At 39.4% G+C, this 20,117-nt stretch overlaps 1 protein-coding gene across 3 annotated transcripts in view; it reads right to left on the bottom strand.

Annotated features, from left to right (window-relative positions):
* Positions 1 to 20,117, bottom strand: part of edil3b (EGF-like repeats and discoidin I-like domains 3b) — a 109,548-nt gene that overhangs the window by 25,707 nt on the left and 63,724 nt on the right. For all 3 annotated transcript variants that reach the window (XM_036529006.1, XM_036529008.1, XM_036529007.1), the window contains exons 6-9: positions 15,381 to 15,562; positions 8,713 to 8,868; positions 8,197 to 8,341; positions 7,803 to 7,987 (exon numbers count right to left, since the gene is read on the bottom strand). In XM_036529006.1, coding sequence (XP_036384899.1) covers positions 7,803 to 7,987; positions 8,197 to 8,341; positions 8,713 to 8,868; positions 15,381 to 15,562 — 668 coding nt within the window. The remainder of the gene's footprint in view (positions 1 to 7,802; positions 7,988 to 8,196; positions 8,342 to 8,712; positions 8,869 to 15,380; positions 15,563 to 20,117) is intronic.

The following is a 20,117-nucleotide window of genomic DNA, read 5'->3' as shown; positions in this document are numbered from 1 at the left end:
CACAAAATTAAATATTGATCCACTCCCACCCTTGTGATCCGTCTCTGTAAGTGCCAAATTCATGTTGTTTAATATCAGAATATACACATTTTATAAAATAAGTACTTACATGTAATTTGAATATAGTGTTCCTAAGTAACAGTGCTTATTGCAATACCCTTATATTTCGATTGTTTACATGATTGGTGCATGTCACTTAGCTCGGACCAAAAGCAACAATGAAAAGATATCTCTTGGTTGTGAATGGGCAACAAGAGACAAGTGAACTTGACATATGCAGGTAAAGCTCTACTTGCACTAACTAGTTACTAGCACATCATTGGGTAAGATTAGGCTACAATACAAAGTAGCAAATATCGCAATATCATTTTCTGACTTACAAAATGGATTGTAATATTTCTGGATTGCGATATACCGAATTTCGATTTATTGTCCCATCCCTAGTTGGTAGAGAATGATTGATGGGGCGGATGGATGGAGGGTGAGTCTGGATGGCTGGGGAGAGGGAAGCTTCTACAGGTTTGACAATCTCCATTTGAACACATACCATTTTCAGTCCCTGGCACAATCCCAAAAGTGGGAAATAGCAAATTATTAATCAGTAAGTAAAAACTGCTCTGCCAAGGACACCTGCTGGATAGCAATCAATAGTATCATGAGCACATAATGTGAGACTGTTTTTCAACAGATATAAGTCTTACAAGTAGTAAATAACTGATATTTTCTTGGCTGTTCACATACTTGTGATGATATTTTTCCCATTGCTGTTTGCTTCAGAGCTGTCGAGTGAGAAACTGGATGCCACATAAAAAGAGTAGATGTAGCACTGGTTATTAATGTGCACAAGCCATTCACAACATCTAGGCTCATCATTTCCTTTTAGTCTAGAGAGTATCTCACACTGTGTCAAGTGTGGTCTTGAATGATCCAAGGGTTTATGCCTGCACTACAAGTCCTTCATTAATAATTCTGTGTGCAAAAATACTTCTTACTGTCAGTGCAACATTTACATTTAAATCATTTCAACCAGTGGCCTCTTATTCTGCTGACACAACTCAGCTTGAAACTAGAAACTTCTGTAATCTACTTTGTTAATAAACCTCAATGAAATCCTCCTATTTCCAATCCTCCTAGGCTAAGGCTAAATAAATTGTCTTAAGCGTCTCTCTACACCATATGTTTGATAACCAACACCAGCCCTTTTTCAAACGTTTTTGTGTCAAGAGTTATTTTTATTTAAGAGTTCACAATGTACTGCCCAGAACTAGGAACAGTCTAAATGTGATCTCACAAAAGCCTAATAATTTGAATATAACTGGTATTAAGCCCACAAAGGGGACTTGCAGCTAAATTTATTGTAGCTGTTAGGTAGCAGGAGCTCAGAAGGGTTGCAGGGGTTATATTGTTTGAAAAGGCTCTCTGCGTTTTTAATAATGCAGGGTCATGGCAATGCAGTGCATTCTGAGCAAGACCATATAATACAGCAGTGGCAGACCCTGACAAAACTGTTAAAACTGAGCTGTGCCTCATTTCATTCAAAAGAATTTGCTGAGACAGTTGTTCTCTCAGAACAGATTTACAGAGAATTTCTGTTAACAAAAACTGCAAGTGATATTCATTTCATTCATTCCAACCTTTTTTCCCACACAGACATTTATATAGATTTAAATTCAACCACTGCCCCCCTCCCAAAAAAAAAACAGAAAACAAAAAAAGATTTAAAATTTAAAAGCCTAGGAGGAGGATAAAAACGTTTAACTTGCTGTTTTCCCAATTGTAGCTAGCTTCCCCTATTTTAACTATTTTAACTCTAAGTTTTAATTACAGTTATTGAAAGTATATTTCAAGGTCTAGTGCGTGTAGCATGCGGAAATTTTTGCCAAACCTGTTTGTTTATAGAGCTAAGCCTGCCAGAGCACAGGCATGGATATTCAGAGGGATATTACAAGTATTCACTGGCTCTCACCCTTTCAGTTGTGTGGTTGTGCAAAATTAAGCAATCAGCAGGGCCAATTGGAACACTTAGATTCCAGTTTCCATATTTATAGCCTTCTCTTGGAAGATAAGGATTGAGTCAAGATAACTTTTATCTGAATGTGTAGTTGTGTGTCATACATCAGTTTTACCAGTGCTAACCCAGTGATCAAAGAATGCTGATGGACTTTTTTACTAATCAATAGCCAACCATGCTAACAATAACACAATAACAATATAAGTCCTAAAAGCAGAAAACCTCAAAAGAACCATGGCGTTAGAGTAATTTCATTATCTTAGATCTAGGATGTGGTAATCATTAAAAAATAAAATCGTTAGAATAAAATAATAAGCATAATCTGAATGCAAAAAAGAAATGTTACCCTGATGAAACTCTCTCGTTCTTTTTTGGTTTAGTGACCATTAAATCAAGTATAATAACAATAAAAAAAACAACACTTAAAAAGAAAATAAAGTATGAGAATGCAAATTCAAATGAACATTTCTCTTAGATCTGTATGTCCAACAAAAAGTTAAGGCTGATTTTTTTTTTTAACAGAATAGTCTTACGAGCACTTTGAGCGTCTCCAAACTTCAGCTGTGAAGGTGAAAAACAGGTTGAGAGACACCAGGTGCAACATCTTCACTAAATGCAGGTCTCAATTTATCTCTCCTGGCCAGAGGAGCCCATCGCCTTTATCTTCTCGATTCATCAATTGTATCTGTGAACTCTAAGACCTCCAATACTGACTGCAGTGACTCAGGGTGTGACCAGACTAACATCATGCCATCTCCAGTCATTATTTTTTTTAAGCAAACAAGATAAAACCACTGAGGAAAATATTTCAAAGTTATCAGCAAGTGTAGACAGGCAGACTGGGCGAATATGCTACTTATGCACCTGATATTCAAGTTCAGCCATGCATTATGAGATAACTAAGTGCCAAATGCAATACATGGCTGAATAACTATGACGTAACTAGGCTTCCTGTCTCTGTTGGTCAAAGCTGTAAATAAAAGTTCACTGCTCAAAGATGATTCATTCTGTTGTTACTGACAGAAATTTCAGCACTTCTGAACTAGTTCTATGTATAACACAGTATCGACCCAATGTACAAATAATAAAGGAGATGATGGTTTGGCGCTTTCATGGACAGGAGATCACAGTGACCTCAGCCCAACCTCCCAATTGCTTGGGGTTCCCAAGCAATTGGGAGTATGGCTGTAGCCTGAGCAATTTCTGCGCGCGAAGGCAAAACCGGCAAGTGGGAGCGGGACGTGAGACAAATTAACTGCAGAGTTCATGCAAAGAGAGAGGGCAGGAGAAGGAACGCAAAAGTAATTTAAAACTTAATTAGGCTAACAACGGGAAATGGTCAGCCCGAAATAGACAAACCCAGGCAGGCGAGACAAATAAACAGAAAGAGCCTAGGAGACACTTTGTGTCAGGTTTATTGAGGCGGGTTCTCTGTGCTGGGGGGGCCTGGGGATCTGTGGTGTCAGCATTCCAGGCACCGTCCGTCGGACGCGTGGAAAGTGCCAGAATGAACAGAGCTGCGAACCTTCAATCATTGAGAGAGTTGAGAAGACAGGCCCTTTGCTGTACAATACAACCAAACAAAGAGAACAGAGCCCAACTTTTTCCTCTAAGGGCTGACCTCAGTCATCATCTATATTTGTGAATTATAATGGGCCTATCTGACAGCTCCATTAGTTTGTTTTTCAATTAATTTAACTGTAAACTTGATGAAGGGAGCCGAGCCAAACTATAAACACATACAAGCTGATGCAGCCTTTCTTAGTAGTTTCAAACTAATGGCACGGCCGACCTTTGCTTACTATAACTATACAGTTTGTTGTCATATTTGGTATTTTCGAAGAGCCTCTTTAATAACTGAGCCAACAATGATAAATTATAGAGAATATTTGCAAGTGGACCTTGCGTATAAATAGAGGTAGAGAGAGGGGACAGGAAAAGGTTGTACCTTCTTCTGAATCCAACAATGGAGGCACTATTAAATTACTGCAAAATATCTTGTTTGTATACCATTAGTGTACATAATATAATGAAAACTAGAATGAGGCAGGAGCAAGGTTGGCCACAAAATACAAACTGTGTAGTTCTTTCCATCACAATAAATGACTCATGCAGTAAGCACTTCCTTTTGTTCTGATGCAGTTTGGATGTACCATATCTGGGAGATAAAACACATTGCAAGTGTAATCTGAGGTGTTTTGGTTTACCAAAGGTGTATCTAATAATACAAATGTCAAACCTTGACAGTGGCAGGCATTGTTATTTACTGCGCTGATCTGTCCTCCATCCATCACTTGCTCCCATACTAGAGATGTACTGTTTGAAATCAGGGACTCAGCTCTGACTGAAATGTCATATATCTTTAAATGTGACAGGAAAGACTCCAGAAGAAAACAATGAGGGAGGAATTATTATTATAACAAATAATGGCAATATACTGTAAGGAACAAATATTCACATTTACTATTGACTTTTGGGGAGTGATGGGTGGGGATGTGCAATAGGCTCATAATGAGAAAATTGCTTATTCAGTTGCAAGGTGGAAGAGCACTCTTAAAACACAGCACAAATCAATCATAGGCAGGCCATGCTCAGGATGAAATGAAGTGAAGCTAAAGAGTTCAAAAGAACAGTGAAAGTAATTCTGATGACTCATCTGATGTAGGAAATCCAGTTCAATTCCTATCAAATTTAATTTAAATTTAAGTTCCACCATATTGTGGTATGTGAAATGCTTTCAAAGCATTAATTATCATGATAACGATCAAAACATTAATGATCATTTTAAGTCAAACTTACCACAATGGGAAATTAGACAGAAACACAGAAAACCAGAAAATACGGGTCACAGATACAGTTAAATCCGAAGGATGCGTGGGGATAGAAAGGACATATGGGATAAATCAGCATACAGCTGACAAGGAAATACAGCATCACTTGTTTTCTAAATGCTTGGCTCTCATTTTTCCTCCTGATTCTGAGCACAATGCAGCAGCAGGAGTATTACTTTATCCACAGAGATCAATATGGCAGACTTTCATGCCTTGACACAGCTAACCATCCATCTCGTTTCTGCTAAAATATCCTGCAGTCAAAACCTTACTCTTAAAAAAAATGCTGGGATAAAGAAAAGATATCTCACATGGGGTTCAAGGGACCTAATTATCTGAACACAAGCAAGGAATCTGACAGTGCATTAGACATGTCAGCGCTAATGTACAATCACAGCAGAGAGAGGAAAAAGACCCGAGGGCCTTGACATATTTCCCTGCAGAGACAACTATGAAAAGGGGTCTGATTTTGTATTTCTCTGAAAAAACTTTAGTCTCCCTTTGTGGTGCGAGCCCTTGCAGCAGTGGTTCTCAAACTAGGGTCTGTGGCAGGTGGCCAAGAGGTTTGTGGAATCACAGAACTGTGTATGTCTATATTTAGAATACTCTATTCACTAATATTTGGTGTGTGTGTGCATTTGAACACAAGCGTTTAGGTTGTTCTACCACCACCATGCGAAGAGCAACCAAAACTGTAGAACTGTAAAATTAAACAGCTGTATTTATTAATGATAGCTACCATGCAGCAGTTAGACAGAAATGTTCAATATTTACAATAGAAAAACTTCAAATTGCTAGCAATACATGTCTCAAACAACTATCTAGCAAGTAAATGTGAACTCTTTCACTAGTTACATGTAAGTAAATGAGTTCTCTGCTAGTTAGCTAACATTGCCTACTTGGCCAGATAACGTTAGCTAGCCAGCTCTGTTTTCACTCAAAAAAGGGAGCTCATACTATGCTTCCACACTGCTTCATGAAAGCCAAGAAGATTGGGTAGTGACACAGGGCATTTACAACATGAAAATCATTATGAGACTCAAGGTCTCCACTTTGAAGCCAGACATCTCCTTGCTCTCACCTCATCAAAAACAAACAAAAAAAATTCTCATTGGGGTGAAAGCATTGACAATCATATAAGCAGTTTTTAAAATAAACAATTCAATAACATGAATAATTTTGAACATAATTTGCTAGTACTGTGACATGGGGGGGTAGTAAAGGAGGTACCAGGAGGAAGTAAAAATACATTTGGCAGTAGATTGAACCTGAGGGAGAGAGGAATCAATGTTTTGGGCTCCTGTGTTTTGATGATTTTGTTTTGAGCAAAGTAAAGTGGGTTTGGAAGGAGATGGGTATTGTACGGAACCATGATTAGAGAGGCTTCTTAAACCTGCTGCATGTTGTACACTAGCTAGGTTGCCTTGCTTTCACATTGGACACTAACACCTATTGGACACTCTTAGGAGTGGATGCCAATTTGCTTTCATTTTTCTTTTGCTAATCCACTTAAAATTTGAACAAAGATCCAAAGCAGAGCGCCACATCAGTCCAAAGCTGTGGACTGAGAAGACCATGCTGCCCAGGTTACCAAGCACACTCCCATCCGTCAGACTGGTGAGCACCCACTCAAGCTGGGAGGCTGTCTCAGGAAGACATGCCGTTTTTCTTTTCTTTTGGGTTTTGCATTCATACCACATATACACACATACACATAATACATAATAATAATAAAACTAGAGTACGACAATTAAAAGAAACTTCGCAGGGTTATACAATTTATACAAATCTACACAGCACTTTGCACAATCACCAAATAAAACATACCACAATAAACCCTCAGCATTCCAGTCAATCATCCCTACAGAAGACTCAGTGGCTGTGAGTCTTTATGAACGGGGGTTAACCACTGGCATTTTCCAGCAGGGGATGAACTCGGTGGTTGTTACCTGTATTGTTTCCTAGTGCTGGTAGTGATACACATGTTAATGATCATAGAAAAACCCAACACCTAAGATGGATGACTGGATGGATAACTGTGACCATTTCAGTGACAAGCACTGTTCAATTACCCAAGTCCTCATCCTGTTATAAACTGGAATCTTCCACACAAAATTTCTGCAAGGATATTTTGAGCACTGTCCATTAAAGAAAAATGGGAACATCTTTAATACATTCTTGTAGCTGGGGGTACAGCACAATGTTACCTGGAGACTCTATCGTTTATCAGAATACTGCTATCCTCCCATGCGTTTTTACTTACCAGTTTATTTCACATTGAGAGATAATAGAACTTGTGCTGTGTGAGAGGCATACGCCCTTTCTGGCCTCTCAGGGGCTTGCTTTAAGACTGTCTGGAGATGTTTCACCGCACCCGGCTATCAGTTACCGTAATGAACACTTAACAAGCGGGACAACACATTTCTCTTGTTTTGAAAGCGCTGAGCTGCAGCCAGAGATAACGAGGGCATGATCCATGAGGACGAAGAGGAGAGTAAGAGCAATGATGAAACCCATTCTATGCCGATGCCAGCCTCTGAAGTTATCTGTAGTCAGGCACAATTGTGACAATGACCTCACCTCTCCTGGGTAACTTGCTGATTATAGCCATTTCCAAGAACTCACCCCCACAAATACTGCATATTCATGTTTGAGAGACACCCCCAGTAAAGAATAAACATAAATAAATAGGCTGCAGATCTTGCAAGAATAGAAAGTATTGCAAAAAGAAGGTACAGTGTATCTACAGACTTCACAGACCAGAGAGATTATGTTCTCATAGGTTTGTCCTTGAACAAGCACTCATTAAAGCAACTGTGTGATTTGTGTTGTGTAGTCCAAACTTAGGCAGCTCTGCTTGACTTTGTCTCTATTCATTCCTCACTTTGCCTGTTCTCATTGTCCTGAGTCATGTGGCCCTGAAATTAATGCAAAAAAGAAGCCTGAGTGACTCTTCTTACCTGTAGCCACTGCGACTGGTCATTATGTCCAGATGTCCACGCATTGACCTTGCCCTGCTTGTCCAGTCGGGCCTTCCCTGGTTCCCAGGAGAACATGTCCATGTTGAGAGTCTGAAAGACACTGGATGATGTGATCTGATAATCCTGGATGTGACCTGTTTTCATCCCCATTGGCTCAGAGCATCCTGTGAAAAAGGACAAAAAGAAAAAAAGATCATTTAAAATTACTGGGAAATAAACTGGGGCAAAACATGCATACACCTAATCTCTCTTCCACCTCTGAATACTCTGATTCATGTATATCTTTTCACATGCTTCGTGGCACCCCCTAATGGAACCCTCCACCCCCCACCCCCAAACCCTGTACGAGGCTACGCCCACCTTGGTTACTGACCTGTGAGCTCGCAGCCCAACAGCTCCATGCGAAGGGTGCAATGTCTTCTGCAGACTTGTGGGTAAATCCGCACGTACTGCGCTTCAATCGGAGGAGTGAAAGAGTTAGCAGAAGGTGTGTTGTTATCAACATTTCCACGGAATACCTTGAGAGAGACATAAAAAAGGGGATTTATTACAAGAGGATGTCTGCCAAAAAACACACATTTAAAAAATTCACGTTTTTATATAATACTGCAATAACCAGCTGCATCAATTTATGAGGATATGGGAGGATATACTATGCACGCCAGGAGGCTTAAAACGGCACTCAAAACTCCTCTTGAAATGATGAAAAGCCGAGTATCATCCACGGTGATTTATTGCATAATGACAAAATGATTCAGCCCAAAAAACAATAAAAAACAGAATGGGGGTGATAGCCGGCGGGAGATGAACGTTTCACATGGACATTTAATTAAAAAGCACTCCCCGCGCTGTTGGGAGCAGCGGCGACGAGACGTTTCAGGTGTTTTACCATGTCCTCCTCGGTGCCCTTGACTTTGTACGTCCTCCAGGTCTTGCCGTCGTCGCTGAAGGCCACTTTGTATGACTTCACGTACTCGGGACTTCCGATGCGCTTGGCACCCTGCGTTATCAGGCCTGTTACCCTCATCCTTCTCTGCAGGTTTATCTGCGAGGAGGAACGAGACAATCGATTGCTCCATCAGCAGTTGATGAATAGGCAGACATGAGTGAGTGCGGTGCTATGTGTTGCTGTCTGGAGGCCAAGCGAGGGGCGGGAGGGACAAGCAAATTGTTAGAGAGAGGGGCGCGTGTCACCTCCACTGCAGGCCGTCCATCTTGTTTAGTTACCGAGGGGCACACTTCACGCGTTCAGACCGTCTCCAAACGCCAGGTACAAATAGGCAATCAAAACCACCAGCATCCTCTTCAAAGAGAATAAACGATCATAAGAGAAAACTGCATGGGATGCCTGCCTCTGTGCGTGATTTCTTGAGGAAGAATGATGACGGGTTTGACTGAGGACAGCCGCCATATGTGCACCAGTGTTCTCTCACCTTCAGAGCGACAGGTGGCGGCATTAAAGCACCTGCAGTCTGACTCAGGGCACCTGGAAGCACGCAGGGATCCCTCCTCACATAGAGGGTCGGGGGGACTGCTGCTTTATTAGCCTTCTGCAAGAGCCACCCTGCTCTGCGGTCGGCAGTTATTGTTTTTAAAATCGCTGCGGGATGACAGCTCCTCCAGCGCAATGAACCGCGGACAGCTTGCCACAGCCTAATGCCGCCGCCGTGGTAGATCAGCAGACGCTGTGGTCTCCATATTTTATCATGGGTTCTTCCCTCACTTTTCTCAAAGATGCTGCTGGTGAGCGGAGAGCTAGCCACTCTCAACAACAACAAAAAAATATCTGAGTCACGTATGGAAATGACCCTGTAAATAAAAAAAAATACATTTTTGCTCACTTGCATTGTATCGAAACAATGAGATTTCTTGTCTCATTGCCACTGAAATATGCGGACCTAAATGCACATCTCCCAGCCATGAGAGTGCCCCTGTCTTCAGGCTGGAGACGGAGCTGACACTGAGGTTGAAAGCTGGCACAAAGAGGATGTATTAAAAATGATCTGAATTATTTATATAAATGATACCCTGCTGTGCTTTCACAGCAGTTGGTGCATTGGACACATTCGGCCCAAACTTTGATCTTTTGAGGTGCATGAGCACAGTTACAGAGTGGATCTGCTTCTAACGTAAAAAAAATTCAAAAATATTGGTTTGAGGTGGAAAAAAAAACTTTTTCATGTGCTTAATAATGACTCACTGTACTGAAAGTGGTCTGCTCTCCTAAGAGAAGCACTTTGATTGTTTTCAACTCGTTAATCATTAATGAAGCAATTAATTCTAACAGTTGAGTGTTTTGTGATGCCCCACTTAACAAATCTGTGAGTTACAGCAAATATTTCCATTTTCAGTAGAGCCTAGGCATTTCCAAATATGAGACAGCTGCAACATTTGTGAACTCAAGATGAAGCCTTTCATTTCTCTTTGTGGAAACTGTTAATGTAGAAATACACGGACCTGTTTCTGGATGTTTTGGGCATACAGATGTCACAAGAAACATGGTATAGAAGAATTCACATTGGGAAAGGCAGACCTTCATAATCAAATTATCTGATTTCATAAAAAATGAAATATGTCAATACGATTTCCTTATTTTATTAGCTTACCATATGTTTTCTCTTACAATATGTAAGTGTTTGAGTATAGGATCACATGTTTCTGGCTAAAAAACCCACCTTAATATTCATGATTCCACCAAATCAGTCTAAAACTAGAGACCTAAAGACTAGAGATCATTTGCAGATTGCAATTATTATTATTCAAATGGAAACTTTAAGTTCCAGATTAGTTTTGCATGTTGAGACTTTGAGAGGTATTGGGTAAAAAAGAGTGCAAATTGCCACTGTTATATAAGCTACAATAATGTAGCACAGTCAAAAGTCCTTAACTAAATTACTTCAAACAAAAAATAATAATTCAACAAGCATTAAATTGTTTTTTGAGTGTCTCCATGATAACTGCCAATATGTAGGCTATAATTTTCATTAACTGTATGATTATAAACTTGTCCACAAACCAAAGACAAGTTCCCCCTGAAGCAAAGGGGCTTTGTTTGTTTCTGTTTGTTTAGTGCAGTCCTTCCCTCATGCCAATCTCTGTCTTTTAGAATCTTAGATAGCGTAGGCTACACTGTGCGATGCCAAATCCCAGCCGCATATTAGAAAACTATCGAAAGACTCAAGAAGATGGCCTTTTTGATTTGTGGGAAGCCCATGTCCCATGAAAGCACTTAACTAAATTGCTTTAACTAACTTCTTCTCAAAATATTTTATGTGCCAGATGCTACAGTAATTAATGCAACATACTACATTCACTGCATTCAAATTCTAAACTGCATTTTTTCTTCCTTATTACACATCCTTGCACTTGATGGAGTACCGTACTGAGTGTTGAGTATGGTCGCATTATGAGGGAGCCCAAAATAATTTTATTAAACAGACGGATTCTTAGAGGCAGAAGATTAATATAGGCTGTGTAGTATAGAAATAATTCACTCTCAGTGTTTTTGATCACTGTATGTGGCTGATTTGTATATGTACAATTCTCACAAATAGAGTACCCTGGTCTTTCCGAAAACATTGACTACCCTTCCAACAGTACAGCGGCATATGTTTTATTAGGAGGAGGAACTTCTTTTCCTGGTGTCTCTGTGCCCACAGCTAATTGAACCTGCCATATTCATCTGAACAACAACTCCAACAGAAGCCTGCCATCAGTCTTGCCGCTTGCCAGCGACCTTATTCTCGCTAATTGGCTCAATCCGGGTGAGCTGATCCAATCAGAACAGCTTGTCCCCTCCCCTCCCCTGTTCCAGAGCCTATCTCAACATTGGAAATGCATCACTAAAACCAGTGGGGTAGCACTGCAGGACTGGACGATGTATGACAAATTATGGGATGCTAGGCTGTGTCCTAGGCTGTGACAACTGCTCTCTTACTGTCTGTTATTCACATGTACTTACTGTACAATACAACTGTATGAAACTGGTCAAGTAGTGAAGGGAATGGCCTTCAGTGACAAGAAAAGGTTCTTTTTACATGTGAAAACTGTGCACCAAGTTTAATAATATAGTGCATACTCACTCCATTATGTAGCGTGCAGTCACCCAATTGAATTTTGTCAGAAAATTTAATAACACTTCAACAAAGAATTCTTTTTTTTTTTTTGCAAATGCAAAATAATACGCCTGCGTTTGCAGGATTATGGATGCTTTTTACTGCACCAGGAAAGCCCATGGCTCAATCAACATTAGTATTAGATTAATTGTTAGTATTAACAATTAACTCAGTATTAGAGTGCACTGGATTTCTTTTTGTTCATGGTAATTGAAGGAAGCATTAATAATTAATTGATAATAAAAGTATTAATAAGTCACAGCCTCCATCATCTGCTGTAATGGACACACAATAACATGGTATTGCCGTGCCGTGCAATGCCATGATGGCTACAAGGGTCTGGCAAGAGTTTGAGGATTCATGTAGCAGAGGAGTAAAATGTATTATCCCTAGAGTATGGTCATTCTTTTTTTCCCCGCACAAAATAGTATAGAATAACAACAGCCACTCCAGTGTATATACTTTGTTGTCAGCTTTGAGTAACAACTTTAAATGTGTTACTTTTTTATTCTTAAATGTAATAAAATGTTATTGGTTTGTATGGCACCCACATGACTGGTGAGGACTGGTCATGTGTGTTTCCTATTTTGTAAGCTCCACTTTTATGTTAGGCTCATCTCAACCAAAGGGACAGCCACCAGCTTTGCTAAGGAGTACTGAGGCAGGACGAGGCACTTCTCCAATACGCTCGCACGCAGCCAGCGGCTATTTTCGCACAGCTGTTTTTTGCACTTTTGTCACTACAGCAGAGTGGGCACTCATGGGAGGACAGTCAATACTCCACTGACGCCATCCAAGCATCTCTCAGGCGCCTGACGAATCACAGCGTGTCTGAGAACACACCTTTAGTGATCCGTATTTTCATCGTTTTCAGGGATGTCAAAATGTACATATTTTCAGCATTCTGACGATTCTTACCAAAGCACAAGTAATATAATAACAAGCCGTATTGCTTTGTTACTGGCCACACAAGAAAAAAACAGTTCTGTGATCTATTATTCAAAGCTAAGAAAAAATACTGTGATTTATTCTCTTCTTGGGTAACTCTGCCTCGAGCCATGCTGGGGGCACAGGCATGGGGAGACGGTATTCAACACAGACGGCTTCACTTTGTTACCTGGCGCTCCACAGCCCTGATGCCTTACCCCTCATTGTCCCAAGTCTTTCTACCCATTGTGCAAGTTAGACTGGGGCGAGAAAAATTTCAGATGCTCTCCACCTTTCATCTTAATTACTGAACTCATTGAGGGCTGCAAGTCTCACCAGACAGTGCGCTGTTTAATGAAAACAGGCCCCGCATTCAGGCTGAACACAGCTGGGTGCGTGTAGATAGCAACAGCACAGTGCACTTGTGAAATACGTGGAGAACAACATTATAGCAGCACCAGGCTCTCCCCTACGGACCTTGATGGAATTTCAGCGACAAGTGCCTTTTTATGTGCTTATTTGCAAAAAGCTTTGAAGAGTTTTGTGTCCACATACAAATCAGAGAATCATGCAGAATGACACATTTCTCCTCCTCTTGCTGCATAATACAACCCTTCTTCTAGCATGGTCACAGTATCGTACAGGTGGCGTGTAATTTTGTAATGAATGACCAAAATTGCTAATGTTTCAATGATTCTATGGAAAAGCGTGCTGGTTTTAACCAGTAGCAAGCTCTTATGCAAACATACAAAGCACACTTACTTCTTATACGCATTTGTTATACCACAATCTAGCAGTGAAGCAGGAAAGCTCCACAGTTATCTGTTAGCAAATGTGAGTGTTTGTGTGTTGGAGGGATTGTAATTTATCATTAGCTGGGGACAATCTGGAGCCAATCTGGGCTGACTATTTAATGAGTCAGATTTTTTTGAAGGGTCAATAAAGAAAGCCAGTCTTTGCTCTGTGGATCCAAAGCATTGGTTTCTTTATGAAAGTGCTTAAAATTTGGCAAGGCATTCACAGACACCACTACAGAATAGATCAGATCAATTTAAAATAGTAATAGGTTTCTTGTATCTGCTCAGTCCAATGTTTGTAACCAGAACAATAGTTTTGCTCTGCATACAGTCTATATTTTTCTTTTAAAATATTTGGGCAATATTGTGGTGTATGTGTAAAAATTTAGTGTCTTGCTAAACCTGACTGAAAGACAAATACTATTTAGTGATGCATAAAAGGATATTCTGATTTTGAGGTTTTCCAGCCACTACAGCACCATGTCACATTAATTAACATCAGTAAAACTACACCTACAAGAAATGTTAATTGCTTGAGAATATATTTAGGGTGGTGTCCCTTTATTTTTTTTCCTTTCAGGATTTTGACAATTCATGACAGTGGCCTTATTATTACTGTTGTTGTCATCATCATTTTAAGCAATCACGCAGTAAAATAATCATCTCCAGTCACTATTCAGGCAATTAATCATGTATAAACACAATACAAACTGTCATGTCTCCCCATACAGCAGTTGTACAGCAGTGTACTGCTAGAAGCTGTCTAATATCATTAGTGACCTGTTATATCCATTCATTTCTACACTGTATTACCAAATGTCACATAGTTGTTGTTATGTTGTAATGTAGCAAGCAACTAGCTGTGTCTGTACTCACACAGACAAGCATTACCAAGACTAGCTATTTCTCATGTTATTTTAACTAGCTGCAGATTGTGATATTACTGCTTACCAACAGTCCCAGCACCTGTTACTGCAAGACACTAATCCCAGTCTTTTTCCAGTCTTTATCTCCCCTTCTGCGACTGTCTAATCACAAGATAATCCAAACCTGCAATGCAATTCATCTCCAAACCTGAGTTTTGCAATATACACTCCTTATTTTACTTTTGCAACTCATTTTCTAAAAATGGTGAACCGCAGAGGGTGATGATAAGATTTTTATTTGAGACAGTAGAAACAGTTCAATAGTAGGAAGGGGGTTCCGGTCCATAGGGTGTCTGAGCACATTCTAAAGGTTCTCAATCCTTTCATCTAGCTCAGCAACCAGCTATGTTGACTTAAGCCACACTGGCAGGGCCAAAACTAGGAATTAATCTTAACTGTAAAAAGAAATCATTGCTGTTACTACAAAAACCAATAAAAACACTTTTTAACATATTAACATATATTACTACCAAATTACCATTTAAATCCATACAACTTGACATCCAACCTATTTTTATTTAACACATTTGGTATGGGCGACTTACTTGTAAAGGGATCTGAATGCTGCAAACTATACTAAGGTTAACATACGGTGGCACAGTAATTTCCTGTATTTTAACTTCTACAGTTTCAAAACATCATTGGGGTACTTGAACTTTTGCATTGTTGTCTCCATATATGTATATCAGTTAAAACACAGTTAAACCTGGTGTTCGTGTTTTATTAAATGTACTGACTTATGTTGCCTGTCCCTTATCTCTTTCCACCCATTTCCTGGTCTCCATCTGGTACCTGAATCCAGGGCCATCTGTCGTTCTCTGCAGCACTCCAGGCATTCACCAGGCCCTTCTTGTTCAGCCTGGCGAAGTACGGATACCATTTCTGCAGCCCAAACAGCGCTCGATGCGTAGATGATGCAGTGATCTGTTGGTTGGAGATAATTCCCCCTTCCATTCCCAAGGGTCCGGAACATTCTGGAAGAAGAACAAAGACCCACACACACACAGAAGATTAGCACATAATCATTCTACCATGCACAGTACAAATAAACATACATCTCGAACATACATATATAGAAAGTACCCAATTGGCAGCATTCCTTGGTCTTGGTTTGCAGAGTATCCTCATTCTGGGCTTCACCCTCAAAGATGCTCTCTTTTAATGTCCCGGTCTCTGAATTGCTATCTTTGATCGTTTCTGCTTCTGATATGTAATCTTTGGATGTTTCGCCTTCCCATATATCAGGCAGAGTTTCACTCATCGATATTGTATCCTTAGTTTCACTGATCGAAATGGAATCCTTGTCTTCACTGACAGAAATTGCATTCTTATGTTCGTACAAAGATGCATCATCCTTCTTTTCATTGATCGACTCTTCAACCTTGCTTTCAGCTATCGAAACATTATCCTTGTGTTCGTTTTCCAAAAATCCATTCTGATTATAATTCTTAATAGGAGAGCCTTCCTGGGCCCCATTGTCACCTGCATCTGCTAAAGGATGCAGGGATTTCTCTTGTGCATCTTCAGGAACAAAAAGGGCTCTAAAGCTTGCCCTCAAGGAGCTCCGACTACCATGTTTGGACAGCATCACCACAAATGTTGACAATTACAGCACCTTTAAATACCCTCCCTAGAAACACTCTAAACTGAAAAAGCATGACACCAATTACTGTCTAATCCAATAGTGTGCCCTAGAAAGTGTTAGCAACATTAAAAAAATAACCTTCTCTCTCTTCCTTAAAAATCATTCAGAGGCAACATTTTTCAGTGCACACATTAGTCACTATGCAAGTCTTACAAAATCAAAGACAAAGATCCTTGTCATGATTGTTGGCAATTTTTGGACCTCCTAAGTATGCAGATCTTAAATGGGATGATTTCATTTAGTGAAAACACACAATTGAATCAGGTCTTAGAAGTATCCTTCTAAGAAAGTCTTGTTAAACTCCTAAATAACATGCATAGAGCATAACAAAGCGAGAAATGTCACATGTAAATCTCCTCAAAAAGTCTGCCTTGAGTGCTTAAAAATGACCTCTGATGATCTGACCTTCATCGCTACATTGAGGTAGATTGCCACATATTGACAGTTTGTAGGAAAAAAAGAGAAAAAAGTACTTCTGATCCATTATTCAGTGTTTGAAATCCAGTTGAACATTTTGACATTTATTTACATTTGAGGAATGGTGATTCTTTTTATGTCATATGGCAGGTTCTTTGAACATTACGCTTTAATAGACTGCTATAAAAGATTAGAGATTTATTCAGATTATAACACAAAATCACCGACAGTCCCAATATGGACTATGGAATCCATAATCAATCATTCTGACAAACCACAACCATATAATATAAATTGATACCTTATTATACATAAATTCTTTCTGTAGGATCTTGTATTTTTGGAGAAAACATATACACTTAGCATTTAAGAGGTAATTTACATAAAGTGTCAGATTAAATTTCTACAATAAAAGATGTGGTATGCACAATATATGTTCTCTGGTGATACAGCTACTTGTTAATCCATCAATAGTGATCTTAGTTACATTTTTCATTCACTGTATTGCATTTTCACTTATATAATTAAATGTGGTGTACGTTTGGCTGATTCTGTGATGATTTGTGGTGGTTTTGATGCTAAATTGCATTTATGTTATGTTACATTTACATTTATTCATTTGGCAGACGCTTTTATCCAAAGCGACTTACATAGGTTACAATGTAATCCATTTATACAGCTGAATATTTAGTGAGGCAACTGTGGGTTAAGTACCTTGCCCAAGGGTACAGCAGCAGTGACCCAGCAGGGATCGAACCGGCAACCTTTTGGTTACGAGTCCTGCTCCTTAACCACTATGCTATACTGCCGCCCCGTTATGGATGCCAATGAGATTTACTTTATGGTGGGGGTTAGTCAGGTTAAGTCACAGTCTTGGTTTAACATCTAATTTAGAAGATGACGTCTTCTACAGAAGCATCACCTCAAAGCACAGGGCACTGGTTTTCTACTTCTTCCTCATTTAAAAAAAACTGAACCAACAATTGCGTACTGTCAGCGCACCTAGGAATTGGTTTTGACTTTGTCTAAATGGAAGCCTGTCCCCTACTGTCTTAACAACACTACCTAGCACTAACCAAACCCATAGCCACTTAGCCTCAGCCAGTTGTCAAGAGAGGGAAACAGGGTGTTATGGCTGTAGTTTTGCTTTTCTCTTGCATGCAAATGAGAGATGAATGCAGTACTCACAGAGAATGTTTAAACCTCAGCACAAATGCACTTCAGTAAAAGCAGACAAACAGACTACTGAAGTAACAGAATTAGGTGTTGGTTTTCGTCATACTCATTACTGAGAATGCTATTCTAGTATACAAAAATACATGAATCGAGTGAAGTTGTGATGTTACCATGAGCACGTAACAATATTGTGGGTTTTTATATAATCATATGAAAGTAAAAACACAGAAAACATAATACTGGATGGCAATGCATCAGTTTGGCAAGGTGGTCATTGTGGACAAAAATGCATAAATACTTCCTGAGATTGTGTCATTTTTGAGGGGTATTTGGCTGATCATTGTGGAGTCATTTGTCAAGAAGATTCAATATAGTGTTTATGATTTTCCAGACATTTTGTTCCAAAGGTATATTCTCTCAGTGCCGTCTAAAGAACTTCTAATGGAACCACTTGTATTTTAAGCCTTGCCCCATACATGTTATGAGAGCAGTGTAATGTTAGACTAATGCTTGTGGCTCCAGTGGTAAAACACAACATTTACATTTACATTTTACATTTACTCATTTAGCAGACGCTTTTATCCAAAGCGACTTACAATACGAGGAATATTTTCAAGCTACAGTATGAAAGGAGGCCTTGTAGTAGGCGCGAAGTGCTAAGGGAGCTGTAAGGGATAAAGCAAGACAATGCAGACAGAAAGGTGAACCGATAAGTGCTATAACATAAAGTCGAACAGAATAAGGTGAGGGTTAGAAATGTTAGTATGTTAGGCGGGAAGGTGAGTTCGGAAGAGGTGAGTCTTCAAGAGATTCTTGAAGATAGAGAGGGACGCCCCTGCTCTTATAGCCTTTGGTAGCTCGACAGAAAAGAACAAATGACTCAAATGAGAACACAAAAAGCCCAAATATTTAATGAGGACCAGGAACCCACCCCTGCTTCTGACTGTGATATCTACACGTAACCATTCAATAAATCAAATATCCCATTTGGCAGCTGTAAAATATGAGCATACAAAAAGTATCGACATCTTCCATTTTTTCAGCTGACAATGAAATGGTGACAACAACGATTCACCAGTTTATGATGTTGCTTCACGGCATTCGAGTGTATTATTAATCTTCATGCAATATTCAAAACTGGGGAAAAGGCAACAGATGTGACAGTGCCATCACAGAATGCTCAGCTAATCCAACAGGTCCCAATGTTGTAGAGCAAAACACTACAGTTTCTGCAGATTCACATTCCAGTGGTAACATCTGGCAATATACTCAAAGAAAACATTACAAGGCCCTCATGTTTAATGATCCAATTGGAATGCAGCCTTATGTGGTGATCCATGAGCTAAATAATCCTGATAAAATCAATTTTATGAAGTCATATTATATTCGAGAGCAAACTATTGCTTTGGTGAATATGAAAAGGGTAGTCCCTAAGAGGCAGTCCCTAACAAGGGTCCCTTTAGTGGCCAGGGATAAAACTACATTGTAGTGAAGTAATGCTGGCTATTGATAGTATCTGTTTTATTGAAATTTTCAACAGTTTTTGATTTTATCTGTCCAATATTAAAATTGTTGAATCTTACACCTACATTCTTATTTGCTCCAATTAGGAAACAGCCAATACAACAAGTAGTGGTAGTGATGATTAATCTTATGATGTTATGGTAGATCATTTTGTATTGGCTAATAATATTGACAACAAAGAAGCTGCAAGTAGCAGTCTGCATAATCACTTATTCACCCTACCTTCTAACCTCTTGTGGTGATAGGGGAGTGGACAAGTAGCTTGCATAATAATGCAACGTGGTATCAGACTTAAGACCTTCAACAAGTTGGAAAAAATACGCTTATAGACAAATGACATGTTGCTGCTTGCATAAATTATAAAATATATTTAAAGGGCCTTATCTTTATATCTTTTTCTATATACAAAGAAAAAGAGATGGGGCCTTCTCTCTGATCTTAAAACTGGGTGAAATCCTACATGACCAAGCTAAGGTTTTAAAAGCCATCATCCTCTGTGAAGTGATCATTTTACTTTTTTCTAAGTCTGTTGACACATTGTTGTGAAAGAACGGTGGACACACGGTTTGCACAAAAGTGCAACATCCTTGTTACACCACCTAATCTCTAAAACAAATTACAGAAAACTCAAAGCAAAAAAGATGGGGTGCTCATGCTCTCTCTCACTCAGCACACTATGATCTCACAACAGTTATAAAAATACTCAACAGTCAAACTTTTATTTGACTAATTGGTAACCTACCAGTTTTTGGTGAATTTGTGCTAGA

Source organism: Megalops cyprinoides, chromosome 5 (genome assembly GCF_013368585.1).
Source record: "Megalops cyprinoides isolate fMegCyp1 chromosome 5, fMegCyp1.pri, whole genome shotgun sequence".
NCBI lineage: Eukaryota > Metazoa > Chordata > Actinopteri > Elopiformes > Megalopidae > Megalops > Megalops cyprinoides.
Note: the sequence above shows the minus strand (reverse complement) of the source record. Positions and strands in the feature narration are given on the sequence as shown.